This window comes from Carcharhinus amblyrhynchos, chromosome 5 (genome assembly GCF_965287045.1).
Source record: "Carcharhinus amblyrhynchos chromosome 5, sCarAmb.v2.hapA, whole genome shotgun sequence".
Classification (NCBI taxonomy): domain Eukaryota; kingdom Metazoa; phylum Chordata; class Chondrichthyes; order Carcharhiniformes; family Carcharhinidae; genus Carcharhinus; species Carcharhinus amblyrhynchos.
In genome coordinates, this window is record NC_137328.1 from 102,203,713 (window position 1) to 102,225,940 (window position 22,228).

General features: G+C 38.8%; 1 protein-coding gene across 1 annotated transcript in view; it reads right to left on the reverse strand.

The window, feature by feature from the left end:
• The window catches only part of LOC145343247 (homer protein homolog 1-like), a 103,891-nt gene that overhangs the window by 15,169 nt on the left and 66,494 nt on the right, over positions 1-22,228 (reverse strand). Inside the window, exons 7-8 of the mRNA XM_080189346.1 lie at positions 16,700-16,810; positions 12,417-12,497 (exon numbers count right to left, since the gene is read on the reverse strand). Of these exons, the coding sequence (XP_080045472.1) occupies positions 12,417-12,497; positions 16,700-16,810 (192 nt within the window). The remainder of the gene's footprint in view (positions 1-12,416; positions 12,498-16,699; positions 16,811-22,228) is intronic.

Genomic DNA, 22,228 nt, shown 5'->3' on the forward strand with positions numbered 1-22,228 from the left:
CTTTTCATGACATTCCAATGGTAGAAACTGCAACACCAGCCATCCCCCCACCTACTCCTTTCCCATCAAGCAGGGGGCACCACCTGAATCAGTAATCTACTTATACTTTCAATTCCATATACTGTACTTGCTACTCATGAGGCAGTTTCCTCTACAAAGTGGAGATCGAATATAGATAGAGAAATCACTTTGGTGAAGACTTGTTCTGTCAGAAAGTATAATCCTGAATTTGTCATTTGAACATAAGAACATAAGAAATAGGAGCAGGAGTAGGCCATCTGGCCCTTCGAGCCTGCCCCGCCATTCAATAAGATCATGGCTGATCTGTCGTGGCTCAGTTCCACTTTCCGGCCCTCTCTCCATAACCCTTAATCCCCTCTCTTATCAAAAACCCATCAACCCGCTTCTTGAAAATATTTAGCGAGGCAGCCTCCACCACTTCAACGGGCAGAGAATTCCAGAGATTCACCACCCTTTGAGTGAAGAAGTTCCTCCTCAACTCTGTTCTAAAACGCCCCCCCTTTATCTTGAGGCTGTGCCCCCTAGTCCTAGTGTCTTTTTTGAGCGGGAAGAGTCTCTCCACCTCTATCCTATCCATCCCATTCATCATCTTATACGTCTCAATGAGATCTCCCCTCATTCTTCTAAACTCCAAAGAGTACAAGCCTAGTTTATTCAGCCTCTCCTCATAGCTCAACCCCCTCAACTCCGGTATCAGCCTAGTAAACCTCCTTTGCACTCCCTCCAAGGCCAAAATATCTTTGCGCAGGTGTGGCACCCAAAACTGCACACAGTACTCCAGCTGCGGCCTCACCAATGCCCTATACAGCTGCAGCAAGACCTCCCTACTTTTATATTCAATCCCCCTCGCTATGAAGGCCAGCATCCCATTTGCCTTCCTGACCACCTGCTGCACCTGCAAGCTGGGTTTTTGCGACTCATGCACAAGGACCCCAAGGTCCCTCTGCACCGTCGCCTGCTGCAGTTTTTCGCCACGTAAGTAATAGTCCTTCCTACCATTCTTCCTACCAAAGTGGACCACCTCACACTTGCCAACACTAAATTCCATTTGCCATTTCCAGGCCCATTCGCCCAGCCTATCTAGATCCTTCTGTAGACTCTCCACACCCTCCGCACAATTTGCCGTTCCCCCAATCTTGGTGTCATCCGCAAATTTCGACACCCTACACTCGGTTCCCTCCTCCAGATCATCTATATAAATGGTAAAAAGCTGAGGCCCCAGCACCGACCCCTGGGGCACTCCACTAGTCACCATCCGCCAATCCGAATAGCACCCGTTGACCCCCACTCTCTGCCTCCTATTTGACAACCAATCCTCTATCCACGCTAACACCCTACCCCCAACTCCAAGTCCCCTGACCTTCTGCAATAACCTCTTATGAGGTACTTTGTCAAACGCCTTCTGAAAATCCAGAAAGGCCACATCCACCGGCTCTCCTCTATCGACCGCCCTAGACACATCCTCATAGAACTCCAGTAAATTTGTCAGACACGACTTCCCTTTAATGAAACCGTGCTTCGTCTGCTCTATCAAGCAATTCCCTTCAAGATGCCTCGCAATTTCCTCCTTAATGACGGATTCTAACATTTTACCTACCACAGACGTTAAACTAACCGGCCTATAATTCCCTGCCTTTTGCCTGGCACCCTTCTTAAACAACGGCGTAACATTAGCCGTTTTCCAATCCTCCGGCACTTCCCCGAAATCCAGCGACGTCTGGAAAATAACCACCAATGCATCCACTATAACCTCCGCCATTTCTTTCAGAACCCTCGGATGCATTCCATCCGGTCCTGGGGACTTGTCCACAATCAGCCCCTCCAGTCTGTCGAGCACCGCCTCTCTAGTAACAGTAATGTCATTAAGACCCTCCAGTCCTACCACCTTTCCATCGCATTTTTATTCTCTGCCTCCTGCCCATTCTGACCTCTCTCTCCTACAGTTTTAGCAAAGTTTAATGAAAGTGCAAGGAACAGCACCTCATCTACCACTTAGGCACTTTAAAACCTTGCATAAGCAAAATGGACTTCAGCAAATTCAAATCATATTTGCTGCTCTCATTTGTTCTAGACAGTAGCTGTTGATACTGACTTGCATTGCCATCTCAATCTATCTTTCGTTTCTTTATCTCATTAAATAACTAAAAGGGAGTGGTAACATCCGCTGGCAGCCATCCTATCAAACTCTTTGTTCTTTTCTTCTTTCCAGCCCATTTCCTGCCTCTGTTTTGTTAAAGGGTCACCAGCCTGTAACAACAATGCTATTTCTGTGACCACACATGGTACCTGACCTGACTTTCAATACCTACAGTATTTTGCTTTCATTATTATACTCCTTTGCCCTCACTAGTTAAAGCTTTCCCAACCTTTTCTATCAACTCCAAAGAACCCCAGGTTCTAATGTCATTTGCCCCACAGTTCCATCTTCACATATACGTCAGGCAATTCTACCTATTCTTTTATTGTCTTCTATATTCAGGTTCCTTAAACACAAACTCCAGTCCTACTGGTATGTAACGGTTGAATTCACATCTTGATCAATGGAGCAATAAACATCGTGGTCCTTTCAAGCATTTCAATTTTATCAAGAGTCTAACCAACAACTACAACCACTTATGTTTGATAGTTCCATTTGTAATTTTTCCATCTGAGATGCGTGGCTTCCTCCAACATCTCCATTGATCAAACTTGTTACCATAAAATACATAAGCTCTGAAACAAATTTTGGAATTCTCCCAAATAAAATGACTGAGTTTCATCTCCAGTGGGAAAAGCATTGAGTGTTCCACCAGGTGAGTCAGCACAATTCAGACTGCAATTCATCCACACTTAATCATTTATTTGGGACTCGGGGAAATTCCTCCTGGCAGGGATATGTGGGACCTAACATTGCTGGCAAAGACAGCTCCTCAAAGATTGGGTGCCCAATTTTGAAGTGCACCTCAATCTCAAAGTAAAGTTTATTCTCTTCAATGATTCTTGTCTTTAAATAGATGCCAAACCTTCTCTAGGGCAGCATGCAGCACAGTGGTTAGCATTGATGCCTCACTGCACCAGAGACTTGGGTTCAATACCCTGTTTGGGTCACTGTCTGTGTGGAGTCTGCATGTTCTCCCAGTATCTGTGTGGGTTTCCTCCCAGTCTGAAAGACATGCTAGTTGTGTGCACTGGCCATGCTAAATTCTCTTTGTGTGCCTGAACAGGTAGAGGATTTTCACAGTAATTTCATTGCCGAGTTAATGTAAGCCTACTTGTGACAAAGTAAATAAACTTTAACTTCAAAGCTCAAAATTTCACATCACCTCACCCCTAATTCTCGATTCACTTCATCCCTTGATCGTATGCTTCCCCATAAGCCTTTGGCAAGACTCCTTGCTTATTTTCATAATTTTAAAAAATAGTGCATTAAATGAAATTTTATTCTCTAAGCTTAGTAAATATGTTATTATTCCTGCAATTTAATCTGCAGTTCCTTTAAACTCATCAAGGCTGATCCAAAGGAACTAGGCATTTTGAACATCAGGGTAGGTTTCAGTCTTCAAAACAAGTGATAATCTGGCAGAGCCCACTACACAACCTATCCAATTTTCATTCCACTGAAGTTAATGGAATGAAACTCAGGTAAATTCTGTCATGGGTAGATGATTTGCTATATCAGAATATTACCCAGAAGACAAAAAACATATCCCTTGTTCAAATCTGACAAAAGGAAACCCAATTCCTTAATTCTTTCAAAACATAGCAGAATTGTCCTGAAAGGTGTTCACAGGCAAAATTCTTTGAAATTATTTGAACATCCAAGTTATAAGTCTTGGTGAAATTTGTTATATGAGCCCTAGAAGCCTTGTGGGTACCACAGTGGTTAGCACTACTGCTTCACAGCACCAGGGTTCGATTCCCAGCTTGGCTAACTGCGTTGAGTCTGCACATTGTGTCTGTGTAGGTTTCCTCTAGGTCTCCAGTTTCCTCCCACATTCTGAAAGACATGGTGGTTGAGTACGTTGACTCGAACAGCTGCCAGAATGCGGTGACTAGAGGAATTTCACATTAAGGTCACTGCAGTGTTAATGTAAGCCTTACTTGTGACTAATAAACTTTAAAATAAATAAACTTTAAAGCCATCAGTGTCAACATCTACTTTTCAATAATTAAATCCAAAAGAAACAATTTTATAACTCAAAACAGTCCATCAAATATTGAACATGCAGCATGACAAAACAAAAGCTAGCCAGTTCAATTACCACTTTTTACAGAGTCTGGTTTGGCCATACTACATTCTGTGTATTGCTGAAGAGAAATATGTTGCCAAAGTTTTTCATCTTGCATTCATCAGGACAAATGCATTAGATGTCACTTTTTCATTCCAGAGCTCCTAGCAGCTTGGCAGAAACACTATGGAAGATCATTTTAGGCCTGCCTATAGATATTTCTATCCTGCTCAACCAGAAATTGTCCATTTAGGTCATAAGAAAAAATTATTTCGCTTCTATCTTTAGATTTAGGTTTAGCTTTAGCTTTAACCAGATATCTGAATTTAAAAACTTGCATTAAGTTTCCACTTAATTATTTTGAGACCATATCTCAACAAATCAATTGACATGGACACAGACTGAACAGCTTCCTTCTGAGATATAAATGGCTATGAATTTATCAGCATCATTATGAAATCACCCCAGCATTTTTCTGATTCTACTCCAATGATGTCTTTGAGTGTCATGTGCGTGGAGATAGACATGTAGATTTTAACTTTAATCTACAAATCCTGATCTGCTTGATAGCCAACATATTCATAAGAACATAAGAAATAGGAGCAGGAGTAGGCCAACTAGCCCTTCAAGCCTGCCCCGCCATTCAATAAGATCATGGCTGATCTGTCGTGGCTCAGTTCCACATTCCCGCCCTCTCCCCATAACCCTTAATCCCCTCTCTTATCAAAAACCCATCAACCCACGTCTTAAAAATATTTAGCGAGGCAGCCTCCACCACTTCAACGGGCAGAGAATTCCAGAGATTCACCACCCTTTGAGTGAAGAAGTTCATCTAAATCTGTCTTTAAAACCATCTCTCCTGTAGCCTGTCACCATGTTTTTATTTTAAATTACATCTCGCTATAGCAACATAATTCAACAAATAGTCATTTGGTAATACAGAACTGGAGTGTTGTGAGGAAAAGACATTCAGCATCATTCAAATTGAGCACAGGCTCAAATGAGCTTCCAAGGACAACCTTGCTCCCTAGCGATAAATACTGTTAAAACAAGTGTAAATCAAGCTAAAAACAAAATCAAAAGGAATTGAAGAGAAATCAACATTGGAGGTGGATATCTTGCCTTAGGCTCAATTCTGAATCAATCTGAATCAACATTGTCTTGAATGCTCCCAATACAGAACTGGGAGTCATAGTTTGAGGATAAGGGATAAAACTTTAAAGGACTGAGGAAGGAGAAATTTATTCACCCAGAGTGGTGAATGTGTGGAATTCACTACCACAGAAAGTAGCTGAGGTCAAAAACAGTGCGATTTCAAGAAATTAGATCTCTCGGGGCTAAAGGGATCAAGGAACATGGGATTTCAGAATATTGAATTTGACGATCAGCCATGATCAAAATGAATGTGAAGCAGGCTCAAAAGGGGCCAACTTCAGTTTCTATTTTCTACGACCTTCCTCTGAAAAGTGTATTGCACTTGCAGAACTTTTAAATTAAAAAAAAGTTTCATGAACTGATAAATCCCTTCTGCGGTATTAGGATTGCCAACTAAAATTATATTTACTAAACATCCTCCTCTACCTTTTCTAGTTACCAGGTCAAATGAAATCAGCAATATGTGTGAAGCAGAGCTTTGAGGTCCATGCATAATACTGCCTGTGGCCTCTTTGTTCTCCATGCATGAGTGTCAGCCTGCAAAATGCTAGCAACCCTTAGTTTCCATGATGCATGCCAGGCTAATTAGTTTATAATGCCTGGGTTCACATTTATTGAATTGCTCTTGAATAAATTTTGTGTTCATTAGAAGTTTATCAAAATGGGAGCATTGAATTTTGAAGGACAAGGCCTAGAATTGACTCAATTATGTGGTATTCAAAAGCCCAATTTAAACTGTACCAATAAAGGATGCCAAACTGACAGATCGTTAAAAATATGCACAATTTTTCAAGAGTTGCGTTTCAACTTGTGCTTAAAATGTCCCAACACAAACAAATTCTCCCCATACTTGAGCTTTAGCTAGATGTAGAACTAGGGATTACTAAAATGTGTCCAACAATATTAGTGTTAAATCTGCAATGGATTTTTAAACATTTGTTAATAGTAACTGCTTGACTTTCATTAATATTTTCCCCACATTTTGCACCATTGCTCATTCAGCAGATTGGAAAAGAAAGTCGATCATCCACCATTGTCATAGAAGAAGAGAGAGATGTTCAAAAGAACCACCTTCCACACACCTGACAAAGGAACACCGTTTCCAAAAGCTTGTAAGTTTACTATCAAATAAACTGGTTGGACTCTAACCTGGTGTTGAGACCTGTGTTGACACCATATGGCCAGAATTCTCTTGCCATTCATGCCATGACACTGCTGCAGGCAAGGATGGAGAATTTGGCACTCAGCTAAGTCTCCACCTACTGCAGTAGGACCAGATAATCCCACAAAACAGCTGGAGTGTAGCTCCACTGCCACATCAAGCAGTTTTAAACATTGTCTGGCAGATCAGTTGAACCTCTTGTATGTTTATAAACTGAAGAATGCAAGATTTGTGATGCTCTCAACTATGTCAACCAGAACTGGAGCTTCATACATGGGTATAAACTTTCACCAGTTGAAGTGGATTTACAGCAATTATACAGCCAAAAAAAAAATCAGTGTTTCATGTTTTGAGAAAAGCATGGCTCCAAGCCATGATTAAGGGAATTACTAAAAGTACAAACAAGATGAGAATTAAAGAATCCAATAGAAAAGCAAGTTGAAATGAGGATAAAGAAATTAAAGCTGTTGTGACCTAGGCATGTGAAGATAGCTGCAAGTGGTTGTAAAGAAAGTTGGAAGTACAAAAGAAAAAGGCTTTGAAAACAAAGATGTTGATTGCCTTGTTTTCACTTGACTCCTAGCCTATCAGGGTGAGATTCAAGCAGCTGAGTTTTGGAAAGGTGCAGGTTGTTGGAGGATAGGGGATTAGCAAAGAAAAGTCAAGCCTGAAGTTGAGGTATGTTTACTGCATTATACTAAACTTGCATAGGAGCCTGGCTGAATTGCACCTGGAATAGTGTTCAGTCATAAGTTTCACCACTATAAAAAAAGGACAGAAATACTGCAGAAAGTGCAAACTTTATAAAGCTAGAACCAGAATGAGAAATTACTTTTACTCTGATTTGTGGAACTTATTACTGCAGGATGTGATTGATGCAAATTGATTAAATACTTAAAATAGGAGACAAAAAAGGAATAGAAAAATATGATGGGCTGATTAAAAAAAAAACAAAGAAAATTACAGCACAGAGAGGCTCTTCAGTCCTCCAAGCCTGAACCATCCAAGCTGCCCAATAAAGGGAGGAGAGAAGAACTGTGTGGAATCTAATTTGGACTAGTCTGTTCCTGTACTGTAATTTTATACAAATTAGAATTTCACCAGCTGAAATTTTAAATTGCAGGAAAGAGGTGCCAAAATTACCAAACTGCGAACAATTTGTCTCTGGAAGATAAGCTATTAGTCACAAATAGGCTTATATTAAACACTGCAGTAAAGTTAGTGTGAAAATCTCCTAGTCACCACACTCCAGCACCTGTTCAGGTACACAGAGGGAGAAATTAGCAAGGCCAACACATCTAACCAGCACATCTTTCAGACTGTGGAAGGAAACCTGAGCACCCAGAGAAAACCCACAGACACAGAATGGGCAGACTGTACAGACAATGGCCCAATCCAGGAATCAAACTTGGGTCTCTGGCACTGAGACAACAGTGCTAACCATTATGCCACCCACAAGCATCAGCTCAGAGGTATCAGAATTCAAGGTTGTGAACTACCTAGTTGGTTACGGAAGTTCATGGAATCTCTGCTGGAGCTGGAAGATAATTGCATCAGTCTTCCTGACATTCAAGTCTGGGAAGTTATGGCCTAATTAATAGTGGATGGCAAAGAGTGTGACAGCACTAAAAAAAGTGTTGATCAAAGAGCAAGTGGCAGAATATAAAACACAGTACCACTAATGTATATTTCTACATATGTCAACCAGGATCAGCAGAAATCATGGTGTGAAATACTCAGCTTGTCCATCACTATTTCAAATTACAGTTGTAAAAAGGCAAGCAACTGATGCTACAGGTGGCGTTATCCTGAATTTTTTTTATATATACACACACATGTGCATCATTTCCAAGGAAGCAGACCATCAAATTGTTTCTCATTACCAAAGATAGGGGTATATTTTCTTGTTCTATCAGGGTGCTCCGGATCAACTGCGTAAATACTTAGAATAGCAGTATACACGTAAGAGGGCCCATCTAATTCTATATCCTGTAATACAAGTACACCCCGAAGACTTCACAGGATAATGCACATGCACCAATGCAAACAGCAAGGAAAAATTCAGACCACACTACAGGTTTGTAAATGTTTATTCAGGCAGTGCATCAAGACAATCTCTTCAGAAATGAGAAATTGACTTCCTTTTTTTCAAAACTGTTAAATGGTTGAAGCTCAAGTTGTAGGCTAATTTTACATTCTAAAGGCATGCCCATTGAAGAGGGATGCTTTTCTTCTGCACACATTGCATTCAAATCCAAAGACCACATTAGGTCTTTTTTAAAAAAACCCGGGGTCTTCAAGGAAAAAAAATCTTCAAGCTTTTTTGAAAAAAAAACACAGCTCAAACCTCCTTTATTCTTGGTCAAATTCAATTGCTTTAGTTTTGGTCCACATGTCAGAAGCAGCAAAGACAAACACTCAGCCAAAAAGGTCAGGCCAGCCACGAGCCTTGTGGAAAACTAACTGCCCATTAAAGTTTTTTTAAAATAATTTAATATAGCAAGAACATTTTAGAAAACAAAAATCTAAACAAACATTCATTTTATTCAACAGCTTAATTGTTTTCATTGTGCATTTAAAAACATACAAGTTTTTACCATTAAGACTTGCAAAAGTACTTGAAGGTTTCAATTTTACACTTATATAAAAAGTTGCTTAAAAACATTGAAATTCTGCCCATCTTGGGTCCCAAGCCAATTAATTTAGTGTTAATATCTTTACTGCCCAGTCCATTTCTTCCCAGATGCTTGGTCTTGACGGCAACAGCAAAGGTAAACATCATTGTCCACTGTAGCATGAATCTCAAAACAAGCCACTGTAGTTTACCAGAGGAACCAGTGCTTAGCAGAAGGGTACAATCATTTTGTCTGTAGCCAGCAGATAGTTGAGCAGTTGACCAAAAAGTGAATTTCCTTTGTTTCAAGTCAAACATTAGCTTTTAGTCAGTTCCACAACTTGAACACAAGACTGAAGACTGCCTTGTCTAATATGCTAAACAAACGTGATCATATTCCAAGTAGAAGTGAAGTATGTCATGTCAGTCATACTGTTCTCATTCTGTCTCCATGTGTGTCTTAAGTTTCTCTCAGCAAAAAAGTATGGGTCGTTGTATTGGTCAATGGCTTGTACCATTTTCTCCAGCAATTACATAGTTAGAAATGCAGTTTTGCAACACAGCTGCAAGCAAGTCTCTTTAGAACTCAATTATCTGGCTGTTGTATTGACACTGATGCAGGAAAGGCTTTATATACCCTTGATGTGCTTTTCTTTTTTTAGCAAGAGTATTTTAGTGAAGTTCTATCACTGAAGTTCAGAAAAAGTACACCAACTTCTTGCACACTGTACAATTGTTATTGCAGAATACAAGTGGAATTCAGATAACTTGCCATCCACTCTTATTTAACAGAATTGAAATCCGTATCAAGAACGGTTCTCTTTGAAAATTTAGTCTCAACCTTCAAGTAACTTTAGGCTTAGCAATTAGCAACAATTCTAGTGTTAGCACTTGAGCAACTTAGAACCTCTTGAAACACCCAGCAAGTAAAATGACCATTTACTGCATGCAGAGTCTCACATCCATTAAATAGAAAAACCCAGTTCCAGATTTAAGTGATTTAAACAGCACAGGACAGTCTGAATAAATCTTAGAATATGGAGCTATGGTTTCTTGGATCTTATTTTTGCTTTAGTTTTAAGTTCATTGTTGACAGTCTTGCACATGTAATTTTACTTTATAAATTAGCCAGGTGTAGAACTTAAAATCATCAAGCTTCAAATCTACCTTCATACTTCCAGGCAAGTTTGCTAGTCTGCAATCTTTCGAAACAAACAGCTTCTATATTTTTGGCAAAAAGTTAGCTTTTGTCAGCAATCATGTAACTTCAGGCATGCATTCGGAATATAGATCTAGATCCAGGTTTCTTGAAGTTTGAGTTATCCAAGTGCAATCTTAACAGCTTAATAAGTTACAATACAAACTAGTTTAAGGTTATAAATCTAGGTTATTAAAAATTACAATAAAAATGACACCCATGAAACTAACATTGATAGTTACTTATATGGCTCTGTTTGCTCTGTACAGGTTCATTAGGTGCATACTTTGTATTTGCTATGTTGTTCTAGTTTGGTCCTGAATACAGAAAGAAATGGAAAGCGCACAATTTCAGACAACATGTAGCAGAATCTATCTTTACTACTCTCTTGAAAGAAAGGGCATTAAATTAGCACCATTTGGGTTAATGACATACACAGGGTGAAGAATGTTGGGTAATAAAAGCAATGGTCCTTCAAATCATTCTTCCATACAAGGGCTTATGGAATCTTTAATAGTAGATTTCGTCAGACATTTTTAATTATCTAATTTTTCAAGTGGTAGATTTGAACAGTCTGCATGTTGTCTGAAGTGATTTGGTACGCTTGCGTAGACAAAAGGTGCTCTAGAACTCAATTTGCGTGCACTTCATCAAGAATGCTCACTAACTGAAAGGGTACAGAGCTGTTACCAACAACTGGAAGAACAAAGATCTCAAAAGCTATTTAACTGCAATAAGGATTCAAGCCTACTATTTTGGGAACAAAAGCATTTTTTAAAGAGTGGATAAAAAGTGGAAGCTGCTTTAACCAAACATCCACAAGAACCCTCCTTTAAATGAAACAACATTTCAAGTAAACTATTGCTGGTTAGTATTGACCAAAGGGAAGAGAGAAGCATTCACAACCTAAAATTGGAGAAATTGACATTACTTTGAAAGGGCAGGAAAGAAATAAGGCTGATACACAGTATGTCCTAGAGTCAAAAAGATAGTCAAAAGCTATCCTGATTTTTAAAAAAGTCCTGAACTTCAAGATAGGTCTGAATGCTGCTAGATTTTCAGCGCTATGAATTTATTTGGAGCCTGAAAACTGCCCTCATGTAACAAATATCATTGGCTGCGCTGTACAAGACTTTTTTTGCAAGAATTTGCAAGGGTTGCTGGAAAACAGAAGTTTAGCTTCAAACTGACAACTTTATCCACTCAATTCCAAGCCAAAGTTCATACTCTGACAAAATTAACCCCTTCTTGGTTATTTCACCACAGAGCACATGCTATATCTTGCCCACTCCCAAGACTGATTATAGATAGTACCTACTCATGAATAGCACAAAGGTAAAATTGTGCTACTAGTGTTCTAAAATGGTTTCACTAATACTAAGAACACAGCAGGGCATATCAAGTCCATACAAAACACACAAAAATGAGTAAAGAGAATACCAGAGGGCCATAAACAAATGAATGTGATGACCAAACACAAGTTACTGATTCTGCCAAGTGCTGCTCATGTGCTTCAGTCTGCAAATCCAGACTAACTTGTACACCCTGAAAATTTTAAGTTGCAGATAACTGGAAGTGTTAGCCCTTCCCCTTTGGGATTATTTAGTGTGTTATAAAATTTGCCAAACAATGTGTATATAACACAAGCATTATAAAAGTATGGTGATTTCTGGAAAAAAGGCTTCAGCCCACTGAGTCACAGATGGTGATACACTGACGATCAATACCTGCCATTTAATGATTTTCAACCTACAGTGTCTCTATTGGCAGGAGATGAAAGTCAAAATCAAGTATCTTGGTTTCTCATTCCTCTGCAACTTCTATCTTTCTTGATCAAAAAAGCACCATCTTCTTGGAATGTCACTACATTGTTAACAGAAGGCACTACTGATTGTCTAGAAGTTTATATTGAGCAATAGAAAAATCTACAATCTGGATTGTGCACACCTGACTAAAAAGGAGTGAAATACAGTAGATGGCAGAAGTCAGCATCTATAGGGAAGTAACACATGAATGACCAAGAAATCTGAATGGTGGGGGATCAACTGTAACACTTACCTGTAATTGTTGTGACAACGTGTCCCTCTGTGCTTCCAGCTGCTTAGCTCCTTCAATATCCTTCTTCAGTCGCTCAATTTCCTTAAAAAAGGATGTTAGCATCAGTGATCATATTAAAAAATGGTTAAGTCAAGTCAACATGCTGGCACCTGCTCTTTTAATCATTTTCTGGAGAATGAATTTCCCTGTAAAGTAGTACATTTTATTCCTCACTACTTGCATGTGTCAAATATTTTAGTCTGGTAATGAGGAGAACAACTTGAAAATCTTTGTGTACTTTCATTTTGTTAGTTTTGTGTGCTTTCAGATCTTGTATGCAAATGTTATTCAATCTATTCTTTAAAGAGTTGATAGTAATCATACTTCTGAATTACAATGCTGGTTCCAATCCTACTCTACTTGGATGCAATATTGGTATACTCTATGTATATTCAAGGCATGTTGTAATGCCAAAGTAAACAAAAGCCTATCAGTTTGTATGCTCAGATGGATATTAAAGGCACACATTCAAGGAACAGCAAAGGGTTCTTTCAGTATCATGGCCAACCATTTTTCCTTTAATGAGCACCAAAACCAGGTTCACTAAGACCTTGCTTTGTGCAAAATGCCTGGCATGTTCATTTGTATAGTAAGAAGTCTCAACACCAGGTTAAAGTCCAACCAATTTATTTGATAGTAAACTCAAGCTTTTGGGGTTTGCCCCTTCATCAGGTGAATGGAGAATTCTGGCCTCAGGCAGAGCATATAACAGCTCACAGTTTACAAATTACTGATTAGAATGCGAGTCTTTACAACTAACCTATGCCTATGTTCTTTAACCTATGCCTAATGCTCTTTCCACTCACATTGTCTGCATCTTTAAGGCTTGAATAGCAGGTTAGTTGTAAAGACTTGCATTCTAATCAGTAATCTGTAAACTGTGTGTGCTGTTATATGCTCTGAGGCCAGAATTCTCCATTCACCTGACGAAGGGGCAAACCCCGAAAGCTTGAGAGTTTACTATCAAATAAATTGGCTGGACTTTAACCTGGTGTTGAGACTTCTTACTGTGTTTACCCCAGTCCAACACCAGCATCTCCACATGTTCATTTGTATAACAGTGAGTGTACTTCAAATTATATTACTCTAATATATAGTACTATGGGACCTGTGAAATGTTATACAAATTACTTCCTTCCCTAATCTCATGGAGCATTTGCTTTCAAGCAAAATTCTAACTTCGTTTGTTTAAATACAATTAGTTACTGAGAAATCAAGGTTATTGGAACAGGGCTCACATCATATCAATGTGCAAGTAAATGAACATAAAAATTGCACACTGAATAAATGTAAATGTTATTAAAGTGAGTACAAAGTGAATGCAGCTTAGACTCAGTCACAAGTGTGTTACAGCACAAAATAAGGCCCAACACCCATTGTGTCTACGCTAATCATCAAGCACCTACTTATTCTATTCTCATTTTACAGCATTTGTCCATAACTTTGTATAGTGAGCGTTTGAAATCCATAATAAGTACTTCCTAAATTGTGAAGGTTCCCACCTCTACCACCCTTTTAGGCAGAGTGTTCCCAACTATACCACCATTTCAGGCAGAGTTCCAGATTCCCACCACCCATGGGCTGAAAACATTTTTCCTCAAATCCCTTCTAAATCTCCAGCCCCTCCTCATCTTAAATCTATGCACTCTCTACTAAGGGGAAAATTTCCTTTCTATTTATGTCTCAATTTTGTACACCTCAAGTCCCCCTTCAGCTTTCTTTACTCTAAAGGAAATTAGTGCACTTCATAGCATTTGTAAAATGTGACAAGATTTGTAAAACAAGAATATTTACATATACAGTAAGCTACGAGAATACAGGAGAAAATTTCAAAAGCACCAAATAGAGTAATAAAACATTTCAAAAGTGAGCAAAGTTGTTAGCAAGGCAAGACCCCCAACTTTTGGGGTGGGGGGGGGGGGGGGGGGAAAGAGATGTCAGTCTAGGATGATTAACGAATTGCACAAGCAATTTATAATTGCTTTGCACTGATTTTTTGCCAAAGACAAGGATATTGACGAGGTAGTGCATCCTGAAAGAGTCATGGATGAGATAAGCAGTAGTTCCATGGATAAAATGCAATTTTAGGCAAGTTATTTAAATATCAGAGCCTGAGAATACATCCCACAGTCTGAAGAAATTGCAGAAATATTTCCAAACTCAATGCATGCCAGAAGATTGGAGAATAATTAATATAGTCCTCATTTTGAAGTACTGCTAATTAGATGAGTATTTCTAGTAGGGGAGTTTATAAAAAGGGGAAGAAATTATCACATTTAGGTAAAGAGAAAATAATTAAGGTAGTCAGTGCAGATTTAAGTGATTGACAAACTTAGTTCTTTGAGGAAGTATCCATCAGGCAGATTGATGGGGTAGGGTGAGAGGTGATTGATGTAGTGTAAATGGTCTTTAGGAAAGTCTTTTTAAACACAAGATGATTGACTTGCAATACAAGTACTATGACATTAACTTGGTTACAAAGGAGGAGAGCTAACACCTGACCCTCCCTAACCACAAGGTGTTTGAAAGTGAGTAGAAAGTGTTAATGGCATTGGTGGATTATAGCATTATGCTGGAGGGCTCAGATTGTGTTTCAAAAAAAATGTGACCAACAGGTGAAGCTGTTTCTCAATACTACTTTGCAGTAAAAACACTGGTGACATTCTCCATTAAGAGGATGTTATAGTCAAGTTAAAAAGACATGCTATCACAAAAACAAGTAACATGTATGAATTTCAGTGCTAGTATGAAATCAGATATGCACGCAGTATTTGCCCAACTACAGGTGGGTTTGTGTCAAACAGCAGATCCCTTGACTGTACCCAACCTGCCCATATTTGTGGAACTCAATGTAGCGTCCAACATTAGATGTGATTCTATGATTGAACAACACTTACAAATACCCTGATTATTATCGTAATGCGCACAGATTACGATCAGACTGTCTTCAGTGTGGTTCTCATGTGCGAGAAGCTTCATATATTCAAACACAGGACCCTGTCCTTTGCAAACAAAAACAAACATGCCCATGCACTGCCACTTTCAATAAGCACAAGTTTGTGTGTGTGTGTGTGTGTGTGTGTGTGTGTGTGTGTGTGTGTGTGTGTGTGGGGGGGCGGGGGGGAAAAGAGAGTCATTCGCTGGGATTCATTCCCCATGATAATACCTTGACCAGAGTTTATTTCCTGGTTTGAATTTAAAAAGCTTGGCAGTTAACTGTTCTAGTGGGTATTTTCTCTCCCTCTACCAATTGATACCCTCCTCCTATGCATACAAATTGCTTGTTCCCTTATACCTATTCTGATAACTGCAAAAGAAAAGCGCTTCAAAAGCATGCCTTTATTTCAGCTATACTCAAATATAGATATACAACAATTTCATCATTAAAAACTTTAAATTTCCATTGTGTAATGTTGACTTAACTGTAGAATCCAAACTCAAAAGACTGTGTCTCATAAATATACAAACCTGGACCCTATGTATAAGTTATCCCTCAACTCCTGTGCAATTATTAGTTGCAAACCATGCTTTGCAACAAAAAAAAAATCAAAATCTGTCAGGGAAAATGCATGGCTGAAATCAAAAGCCAACAGCCTTCAATAAGTTAAAAATGGCTAAAGATAAATTAATTTTATGGAAGCATTAATAACTCATTATTCCATTTATTGTGCACTGTGGCACCTTGGGTGTATATGTGCTACTTCTGACTTACTACTAGAGTAAGTGCAACCTTTACTAATTAGTTTTCCAGGGGACACCCCTTACTCTTGTCCTCCTGGGGGCCTTCCAAGGCCCCCCTCACTCCACTGGGGCTGGGCCACCAGCTCCCCCCTAACAGGGAGGTGTTGTAAACCCTGCTGGAGTGAAACAGGTCTAGAGACTTCAGTCCTGCGCCAGTTAATGATATTTAAATAATCATTTGCATAATTTATTCATCTCTGGAAATATGGTGGTTGGAGACAGAGGCTGTGGAGTCCAGTGGGAAGCCTGCTACATGGCCTCCGCTTACGTCACCCCCTTGATTTTACATTTTTTTTTACCTTTTGTAAAAATGTTCCAGTGTTGCCATTTATTATTCATTCATTGATTCAATGCAATAGAACACCGTATTATACACAACTGATCAAGGATACAGCCAACTATCTCGGTTTAATCTGAATTCAATTTATAATCACGCACGTTTTGCACGTTCCAACCAAGTATCACTACAGGAAAGTTGAAGGAAGATAGATTTTTGTCCTTACCTCTTCCTTATCCTTCATCTGTGCCTCTAGTTCTTCTATTGTCCTGTTCAATTCAGTTTTGTGTGTCTTGAGCACATTTGCCTGCCCACTCAGGCATTCAAGTTCAGAAACCTGAATGTAGAAAATCAAAACGAGAAAACGTTTTTCACTGATGTTTATTCCAATTATGTTTTTAATTGTATGGTCAGTCTATGGAATTCTCTTCCCTAGTGAGCAGTGGAAGGTGGTTCATTGAATATATTCGAGGTGGGGTTAAACAGTTTTTTATTAAAATCAACACAGGAGTCAGGGGAGGCATTGGCCTAGTGGCATTATCACTGGACTATTAATCCAGGAACCCAGCTAACGTTCTGGGGACCTGGGTCCGAATCCCACTATGGAAGAATCTGAATTCAGTAAAAAATATCTGGAATTAAGAATCTACTGATGGCCCTGTCAGAAAAAAAAAACACAATCTGGTTCACTAAAGTCCTTTAGGGAAGGAAATCTGTCATCCTTACCTGGTCTGGCCTGCATGTGAGCCCAGAGCCACAGAAACATGGTTGACTTTAAACTGCCTTTGGGCAATTAGGGATGGGCAGAGCAATAAATGCTGGTGGGCAGCAACAGATGTCCCACAAATGAATAAAGACACAAGATCAGATCTTAATTGAATTGCAGACCTGGGTTAAGGGCCCAAATCTTGTGTTCTCATACATGGAATTCCGACAGTTTGGACCAAAAGTCTGTTAATTCTGCAATTTAAAAAGAGATCTTTACTATTATCATTACTGCATAAAGTAACAGCCATTTCTACGGCATGCAAAAAATTGAACTGGAGGGGTGGTGAGGAGTTCAGCATCTGGGTTTGTGACAAGGAGAATGAAGGGAAATGAACAAAGTTCATGAGCAGGCTTTCAAGCCAGATAACTTGATTGATCTCTGCTCAAATAATTGTGCAAATTTAATAATGGATTTTTATTTTTCAACATAAGATTTCCTCTACCATTTACCACTCAGTTTACTATTTTTCAACACATTAGAATAAGTGAATATTGCTTCATCCTTTCAGACTGGCAAACAAACTACATTTCACAAACTGGTTTCAACACTGAAATGTTGACACTCTAATTTCCAGTATTTTGTAAGTAAAGAATATAGGTTATCAAACACCTGTAAAGGGGAAGGCAGGTTTTGACATTTTGGGTGTTAACTTTATTAGAATGTGCTAAAAGGTTACACATCCAAAATGTTAAGTCTTTTAGTTTATAGGTACTGATTGAACGCAGTGCATTTCTTGAACCTGGTTTTTATTTCAAATTTATATTCTTCCTCCCTCATCATTTTTGCATTCAGTTTTAGTAGCATATAAAACTATACCAGAGGATTTTATTAAACACTGTTCAAATCAAAAGAGAGGTACACAGTTAACACCAAACATCTTAGTTATTGTGTGTTCTCCTTGAAGAGGTGGCGGCCAAGGGGAGATTAGCCTCAGGACATCTTTGTGCTTTACCTCAACCTTCCTGAGGATAGAGGCTGCTCTCACTGCCAGACACTTAAAGATAAGGCTCTGATTAAATTCAAGAGTTACTTGTACTAGGAGAAAGATTTTGTGGACAAGAGCTGTTCAAAACCATGAAGGGGCTGAACAGAGAAGACAGGGAAAAATTGTTCCTGCGAGCAAAAAGGATGAGAACAAGAGGGCAGATTTGAAGTAATGTGCAAAAAAGCAAACGTGAAGCAAGAAAAAGCATTTTCACAGTGAGTGGTTCAGGTCAAGAACTCTGCCAGGGAGTGTGGTGGAGGCATGTTCAATTGAGGTATTCAAGAGGACATTAGATGACTGAATAGAGACCACATGCAAGGTTACAGGGAAAAGGCAGGAGAATAGCACTAAAATCATAATGCTTGGAGAGCTGGTGCAACACAATAGGCCAAACAACCTCCTTCAGCACCATAATAATACGGTGATTAAAAAACAAAAGCAATTTTCCGTTCACTGCATTGGAAAAACATTTAAACACAAGGGGGCAGACTAACCAAATTGAAAACTGAACCTTAACGTTTCCTTGGTATTTTCCAGCAAATAGTTAACTTAGATCAACATATAAACCTCTTCCTAATGACATGAACTATGCAATTTGATGCCTGCGCTAGCTATACTCTGGAATTAGCTGATGGTACGTAAACAGAGTATCAAATTTTAAATTCCTGCTTCTTACAGCAGGAAACCATTTGCCGATATGCTCCAAGTTCAGACTAAGACAAAGTAATACTTCCACATTTATTAAAACCAAAAGGAACCTGAGTTATTCACAGTAAGATCTGTTCCATGAAGTTGCCAAATAATCCTTCAGGCACTTTACAGCAACGTACTTGCTACACAAATACTGCAATGGTCAGGATATATCAAGTTCCACCATCTCCCACAATTCTTGTCCCTGATCTGGTTATAAGTTTGCATAACTCAACTAATGTAATTAAAAGATTATTGCCTGATGTACATTTACAATAACTCACTGAAATTAAGTAATTAAGAACAAGAAACTCTTCCTGCCACCATTTATTTTTAACTCTTTCATGGGATGTGTGTCTTTTTGCATATCATGTGGAGATGCTGGTGTAGGATTGCGCTAAACACAGTAAGTGTCACAACACAAGGTTAAAGTCCAACAGGTTTATTTGGTAGCAAAAGCCACTAGCTTTGAGCACTGCCCCTTTGTCAGGTGAGTGGGAGTTCTATTCACAAACAGGGCATGTATAGACACACACAATTTACAAGATAATAGTTGGAATGCGAGTCTTTACAGGTAATCAAGTCTTAAAAAGGTACAGAGTACACATTGTCTGTACCTTTATATATGCCCTGTTTGTGAATAGGACTCCCACAACTGTCAGTTGTGAAATTTAAAGGGGCAGTGCTTTGAAAGCTAGTAGCTTTTGCTACCAGATAAACTGGTTGAACTTCAACCTGGTATTGAGACCTCTTATTGTACAACCATAATTGTCCTTCAGAAAGTGATGGTGAGTTGCCTTCTAGAACTACTGCAGTCCATGTGGTACACCCAGTGTTGTTAGGAATTATGGAAATTCCAGGATTTGGACTCAGCAACAGTGAAGGAACAGCAATATATTTCCAAGTCAGGATGACATATGGCTTGGAGAAGTGCTCCCATGTTTTTGCTGCCCTTGTCCTTCTAAGTTGGAGGGGGCCTGGGTTTAGGTCATATTATCAAAGAGTCTTAGTGGGTTCCTGCAGTGCATCTTGTGTAGGGAACACTGGTGCCACTGTGTATTTGTGGTAGAGGGAGTGAATACTGAAGGTGGTGGCTGAAGTGCCAGTGGTACAGCATGCATCCAGGCAAAATGGAGTGTATTCCATCATTCCTGATTTGCGCTTTATAGATGGTGGACAGGCTTTGGGGAATAAGGAGGAGAGATACTTCCTGCTCCAGTAGCCACAGCATTTTATATGGTTAGTCCAGTTCAGCTTATCAATATTATCTTAACATTTCACTCTAAATGCAAGTCCAATAATGATTGTGTATGTGTGTAAAACTTTATGCTATATATTTTTAGTTTGCTTGCAGCTAATTTCTGGTTACTAGCAAAAATAAAGTCAACACATGACCACATACTTTGTCCACAGTTGTATTTTGAAGAGCCACACATTAGACTGACTCAGGACTAGACATATTTCAGTACAATAATTTCATTCGGCAAGCACAAACTTCCTGGCTCAAGAAAAGATTTTGACTTAAAAACTTACAATTTTAAGGATATTAAGCAGTTAACCCTTTCAACATTCTTAAAAATGCGTGCACATTTGTACTAAAGTTTTGACTTTGGCAAATGTTTAGAAATAATTTGCGTAACACATTCATAAATAAAAGTTCAGCTTCCAATTGATGGTTTATGCTTTTGTTAGTATCAACTATCACCCCAGTCTACATTGCGACAAGCAGATAATTTGGAATCTGCAGTCTGCATTAACATAAAACAGCCTGAAGCTAAATTACCTTCCTTCTCATTGTAAGGTGGTCACTGACCTCCTCACTGTAGTACTCTGGACCGGCAATATAGCAGAACTGACAAACAATATTTGTGCTGTCCTTTGCTGGAACACCAATACAAAAATACCACTTTACATGCAGCTCCTGTCATCATGCCAAAAAATCATGGGGGATGAAGTTTCATGTGTATCATTATCAATGAAACAGTAATAGACACATCAAGATTTACATTGCTGTACCATTTTAATGTAGTAAGTTTCCAACTATTAGTTGTTAAAATGGCCCACAGTGAAGTTAAGTTGTCCAATAATGTCATTCTAATCTGAAATCCAACTTTATTCACTAGCTAGATTCCACAATTTTCCCCAAAAATGTTACTGTTGTCTACCAATTTTAATAAAGTCAGTCAATGTTATCAACTAAAGCAATAATTTCAACTGATTGAACATTTACAGGCCCTCAAAATAGGAATTGAAAAAATTTGCTAATGCAGTTTTCAGTACTGAATTATTTCCTACTAAATACAGGAGCTATTAACTATCTGGTCAAGTGCAGCTACGAACAAAACGCGGAGACATTGAAGATGGCAACTGCTACTGAAAGTTACTTTTCTAGAATGAAAACTACAGTTCTGTCAATTAATCCTTACACTGTGCAGATTTGTACATCTAATTGATAAATAACTGTTAGTCTCACTGCATTACAGATTGGCTATACAGTTAGACCATACAATCTTCACACATCCTGAAAATATAGAACTGGGTTAAAAAGTCTGACAACACCAGGTTCTAGTCCAACCGATTTATTTGATAATAGACTCACAAGCTTGAGGTTTCCCTCTTCGTCAGGTGAACTCTCCATTCACCTGACGAAGAGGGAAACCTTGAAAGCTTGTGAGTCTATTATCAAATAAATTGGTTGGACTAGAACCTGGTGTTGTCAGACTTTTTACTGTGTTTACGCCAGTCCAACGCCAGCATACCCACATCATGACAATATAGAACTGGCCAGTGCCATAGGTTTGAAAGCCTATGAAGGAACAGTGCTCCAAAAAGCTTGTGCTGCCAAATAACCTGTTGGACTTTAACCTGGTGTTGTGATACTTACTATAGGTTGGAAAAGTAGTGGTATCATCACTGGACTAGTAATCCAAAAACCCCAGGATTTGAACCCAGATTCTCTATCAGGGTAGATGGTGAAACTTCAATTTAAAAAATCCAGAATTAAAAAAATGCAATGATGACAATTGCCATAAAAACCCATCTGGTTTACTAATGTCTTTCAGGGAAGGAAATCTGCTGTCCTTACAGTGTGGCTGACTCTTAAAATGCCCACTGGAATGACATAGCAAGCTACTCAGTTCAATTTAAGGATGGGCAATAAATGTTGGCTGTGTCACAAACAAAAAAATCTTAAATCTATATACACGGCCATTTTGAAGCAGACAAATTCAAATGAAATATTCTAGTTAAATTTCAAGCTTAAGACAATATATTAGCCAATAACTTGTCACTATTAACATAACATAGTACAT